Below are 5,719 nucleotides of genomic sequence, written 5' to 3'. Positions count from 1 at the left end.
TTGCATAAAAATGATAAAAAATATTTTATTCGAAGTATTGCCCATCGATAGCTATACATTTTTTCCACCTGTTTGACAATTTGTGGATGCCACGCCAAAAAAATTGTTGCTCTTTTGAGCCAAACCATCTAGCCATTTTCACATACATCTTCGTAAGAAGTGAAGCGCTGCTGAGCAAGTGCGTGTCCCATCGATGCAAATAAGTGGTAATCGGACGAAGCCAAGTCTGGTAAATAAGCCGCATGCGAAAGTATTTCCCAAATGCCAAATCGTTCCTTAACCAGTCTTGCTGTGTGTGGGTGCTTTATCATGAAGCAAAATCACTTTGTGTTATTTTTTTTGATATTTTGGTCGTTTTTCACACAAAGCTTGATTCAAATTGATCATTTGTTGTCGGTAGCGATCAGTATTAACGGTTTCGCCAGGTTTTAGCAGCTCATAATAGATCACACCTTTCTGATCCCACCAAACACAGAGCATTGTCTTCCGTCCATAGCGATTTGGCCTTGCAGTCGATGTCGATGATTCGCCTGGAGTTACCCATGATCTTTTACGCTTAGGATTCTCAAAATGTATCCACTTTTCATCGTCAGTCACAATTCGATGGAGAAATGACTTTCTTTTGTATCTGGCGAGCAGCATTTCGCAAGTAGTTTTTCGATTTTCCTGCTGTTTTTCATTCAGTTCATGTGAAACCCATCTTCTGGATCTTTCCCATAGATTTCAAACGTATGGAGACGGCTTCTCGTGTCACATTCAATTGATCCGCGAGTTGTTGTTGAGTTTGAACGTCATCCTCATCCAACAATGCTTGCAATTCACGGTCTTTTTCGGTGGTTTTCCACGTTTTTCGTTTCTCACGTCAAAATCGCCACTTTTGAATTTTTTTAAATCACTCAAAGCACTGTGATTTACCAAGAGCATGCTCATCGTAGGCTTCGACAAGCATTCGATGCGATTATGCAGCAGTTTTCTTCAAGTGGTAAAGAAAATAGTACAGAAAATCAATGCTGTCCGCAAATCGTAGTTTCCAGGCACAAAATTCGACATGTTCAACGCTATTACAAACTGTTGTATGAAACTTGTATTGTTGTGAATTGAAAATCTTTCAGATATCAGAACAAGGAAATGGCGTCAATGGCGCCGTCTGACGGCAATTACATTGACATTGATTACAGCTATGGCCATCTATTAGTAAATTCCGGTTTCATATTTACATACCTGGAGTTAGCAGGAACGAAGTTATTAAAATAATGAAAAATTAAGTTTTTAGTACTTAAAGTTAAGTAATTAAAGTTATCATGATTGTTATAAACACTCAAATAAATGCTAAACTCGAATTTGTTTATTTTTAAGAAAAAGTGTAATCGTAATTTGGAGTTGAATTTTATCATAGATTTACCCTCAAATGTGACGCACTATTCGTGCATTATGTGCTACATTTCCTTCGACAATTAAATTGACACGAGGCGAACAACTTAAACCCCATTCTTAAAAAATATTGCATACATAAAATTAAGGAAATGCTATAATATACGTAACATATGCTACCATACTACGTACGTATACTGTAATATTTCCGTAGTCTTAAATACGCAGTACTTTTGAAAAATATGGGCCTTACTTTTTCGTGATGTCATAGATTCATCCTTAGTAATACCAGACTTTGGTATAAGTTACTGTTTAAACGTTATGGCAAAAGGATAATGTCCAACTCTTAATCATGAATTCAATTTTAATAATTATTAAAAGAAATATGCATCACAAGAAGTGTAAAAATACGCAAATAAATATGTGCAAATACATAGAATGTTTATTTCCAGTTTTTAATATGCATATCGTTTATACTTTTAGTACGTTGTATATATTTTCTCTTAAAATATTTATTAAAATATAAAAATTATAAATATATTTAGCACTCCATTAAAGATATATGTAATAAATGTTAAATAAGTATTAATTTTATTGCAACACAAGAGTTTCAATACCTCCTTTTCGTACAACTATATCATCTGTCTGTCTACTTTCTTCTGCACAATGAATTTTACAAGAAAAGATTCTGAAACATAAAAGAATTTTTTTTATTAACATTTATGAAAAATTAAAAACATTCTAGATATTACATTGAGTTAGGGAAAGTCTTTTTACAAATTAGTAAAAAGACCTTTTCCATCAATATCTTCATTAAAAATGATCAAAATTTAAATTAAAAAAAATAATTTTAAAGCTTAAAATTTCTACTTTCGAATAATTACTATATTTTTGTAATTTAACTAAATTTTGTAATTTTTACACATAAAAGACTATGAGTATAATATGAAAAAGTTTTTATTCACTTAGGTCTGTAGCTCAAAAAATTTTTGAGCAAATATTCGAATCTATCTAAAATATCTATCGTGAAAGCTTAAAACTTTCCCTACATAATCGTATAATAAAAAAAAATGTTTTTACAATTTTTTGTTTGTTCTTTATGATTTTTTTTCTGAGTTATTCACTAATTAAGATAAAAAGAAACATTCTGATTGTTCGCAACTCCATTAAAAATCATCGTATCGTAATCATCGTATGGAAAATATAACACTAACCAAACATAGGTTACTAATTAAGACAAAGCAAAATCGAACGGTCACTAAGTACATTTACATATAGAGATATATATCTATTATTTAATGAAATGTATATAATGTTATAAAATTATAGCAATGATTTTCTATTGATAATTGATCTAACTTTCCTACAGTAATCAAAGTTTCAATCGAAAGCCAAGTTTTGTTTATTCAAGTCTATTCATTACTTCACAGACTTTTGATTACTAATTGATACATTCACTTCATTATCTTTTATATATGAAACAAATTCATATTTATTACATATGCACGATTTTCTTTCATACGTAATTAGCATATAACAAATCATTAAGTTGAGTACATAATATAATTATCATCTACCTATTTATAAATATAAAACATAAGTACATGAATTATAATAATTGATTAATGAATTATAATAAGAAATAAATAATTTGATAAGATAACAAAGTGCATGATTACGTTTCTGTCCAGTAAAAATATTTGTAAACATAATTACATGGAATCTATGACAGTACACATTGTAATATTATTGCATTGTGATAAATATAAATTTATTTTATAATTAAGATAGCATTTTATAGTGACTTAATAGGAGGATACGCTTTGAAAAGTAAAAAGCTTTTTGAGCATGTATTGTAGGAAAAGTATAAATACATATCATTTATAATTTGACAATTTATTAATATATATGTTGTGACGTGACGTTTTCCGTTCGTCACAAAGGTCGGAAGACCGAACAATGCAACTCTGGCGTCCTCTGAGTCCTTCCACTTTTTAGAAGGCGGACATATCTGCGCGTTTCTATGGCGTTATTTCATCGATTTCGCGTTTGTTTCATTTAATTTGTGCGTTCCACAGATTTTTTGCGTCAATTTATCGTTCTTTCGTGCATTATCGTACCGCGAGTTTTGCAGGATAATTGACAACTTCTTTACAACCTTATGAATTTTGCGTCGTCTCACCGAACCATAGATGAAGAGAGAAGATGGCCGGAAGAGGAGTGATGGCCGGGAGAGGATGGAAGACGAATCGGCTGAGGCGCCCAGCATCTTACAGGACGGGTAGCACGCAGATGATATCGCTCCGTATTTCGATATATTTGCTTTGGGTCGAGATATGTTTTATCGTCACATATTACAGGCGCAGGGATAGCAGCTGGGGATGGCCTCTCTACGCCCAATTGTCGGTGAGACCTGATGACGGAGCTTGCGGAGCCCTCTCCTGAAAGGTCGGTACCTAGAGTCGGAAGCGGAGGCGCCGATTACGGGGACGCCGACATCGAGATGCTAGTCGCCTACAAAATCGAGATCCGGGAGGGTCTTCGAGACGGCCGAAGGAAACTGTACGACTCGTTAAGTCTCTCTGGCGTACCGATTTATCTTGATTGTCGGAACTTCGTATCGTGATGTATGTGTTCTCTATTTCCGACATTTTATAAAGTAGTTTGAAGACCCGCGGATGAGTTTGCGCCATGTTTGATACCGTAACCGTCTCCTATTTCGGTTATCAGAGCGTCGAGTTAATGCTCGTGCGATTTGCGAAAAGTATTCTTACGTGGTGTTCTTACGTTCTTGTGCTATCGAGAGTTAGCGTAATTAATACGCCTCGCGTAGAGCATATCAGGGCAAGTGCGAGGCTAAAATAATGCATTCGATCGGATATTGTTGTCGCGACCTTGTTAACGAGTACGAACGAGAGTCGGAGATTAATCAAATATATTTGTTACTGTTATTAATTATTGTGTAATTCATTGCCTTACTCGCTTCTCCTAACGATCTTCTATATTCGATCATCCTCTCTGCCATTTTCGAGGCTGAGCCTCGAAAAGCTAGCTGTCAGTTACGAGAGTAACCGAGAGTTGACTCGTTGAGTCAACGATCGCAATTCTGTAGAAAATCGCATAGAGAATCTCCCGATTAATTTCGATGAAAAGTGGCACGCTCTCACTCGTGCCTGGCGCCCAACTATTATTTTCGAGATCTTGCATGACCCTCAGGAGAGGCTGGGTAAGGACACGTTTTCTGTGGTGTTTCCAATAAGATCAGACGGAAGTTTGTTGTAAAAACGGGAATTCTGCCGAGTCGAGAGAGAATTAGCTGCGATCACGACGAAGTTGCGCCACGCTCGTGAGTGCGATTGCAATGTGTATGGAACTTGTAATGTTGCAAATTGAGAAATATTGATCTTGCGAGGAAATGCAGCAATTCACTAAAATGTGATTGTGCGTGTACCGGTAAATGGTACACGATTCCACTATTTTGGTTATCCTGAAATAAAAAATCCAAATTATGAGTAGAGTATTTGTACTTTTCTCTAGTCTGACTAAAATTTTTGCCAAAACTGAACCGAAACATTCGGCTACACATCAATTTCAACCGAAACCAAAAACAAAATTAAAAAGAAGGAAAAATAATATTATAATAAGATCGGACAAATGAGAGCCATTATACGATTATTATTAGTGTAGCTCAATTTACGGACAAACATAGAAGAACTTTCCAAGACTTTCTTTTCAATTACTAGATAGATTATAAATGTCGATTTATTTTGGTTTTAGTATTAGGTGTACAACTTTGCTTCCGCCGTTTTTTTTCCGAAATTCGAGGCTTTATTGTAAAAAACTGGTTATACATTTATGATTCAAAAAAAAAAATTGTCCATCGCTGGCCACTACTTTCTCCCAACTTTCGGGTAGTGTACGAATCCCGCGTCAAAAAAACTGGTCATCTTTTGAGGCTATCCACGAATCGATCCAATTTTTTACTTCTTCATAAGACCGGAAGTGCTGGTCAGCCAGGCCGTGTGCCATTGATCGAAACAAGTGATAGTCAGAGGGAGCAACGTCTGGAGAATACAGCGGGTGGGGTAGGACTTCCGATTTCAACGTTTCCAAGTATGTCTTGATCACTTTCGCAATATGTCGAGCATTGTCATGCTGCAAAATCACTTTATCGTGTTTCTCGTTGTATTGCGGCCGTTTGTCTTTCAATGCTCGGCTCAAACGCAATTGCATTCGATATCGATCGCCTGTGATTGTTTCAGTCGGTTTTAACAGTTCATAATACACTACGCTGAGCTGGTCCATCAAATACAGAGCATGACCTTGGAGCCGTGAATATTCGGTTTGG

The 5,719-nt window shown here is 35.4% G+C and overlaps 1 protein-coding gene across 1 annotated transcript in view; it reads right to left on the bottom strand.

Annotated features, from left to right (window-relative positions):
- Window positions 1–1,962: 1,962 nt before the first annotated feature.
- Window positions 1,963–5,719, bottom strand: part of LOC108692722 — a 67,877-nt gene continuing 64,120 nt past the window's right edge. The window contains exon 4 of the mRNA XM_018201114.1: window positions 1,963–2,059. Within this exon, the coding sequence (XP_018056603.1) occupies window positions 1,963–2,059 (97 nt within the window). The remainder of the gene's footprint in view (window positions 2,060–5,719) is intronic.

This window comes from Atta colombica, unplaced genomic scaffold (genome assembly GCF_001594045.1).
Source record: "Atta colombica isolate Treedump-2 unplaced genomic scaffold, Acol1.0 scaffold81, whole genome shotgun sequence".
NCBI lineage: Eukaryota > Metazoa > Arthropoda > Insecta > Hymenoptera > Formicidae > Atta > Atta colombica.
Note: the sequence above shows the minus strand (reverse complement) of the source record. Positions and strands in the feature narration are given on the sequence as shown.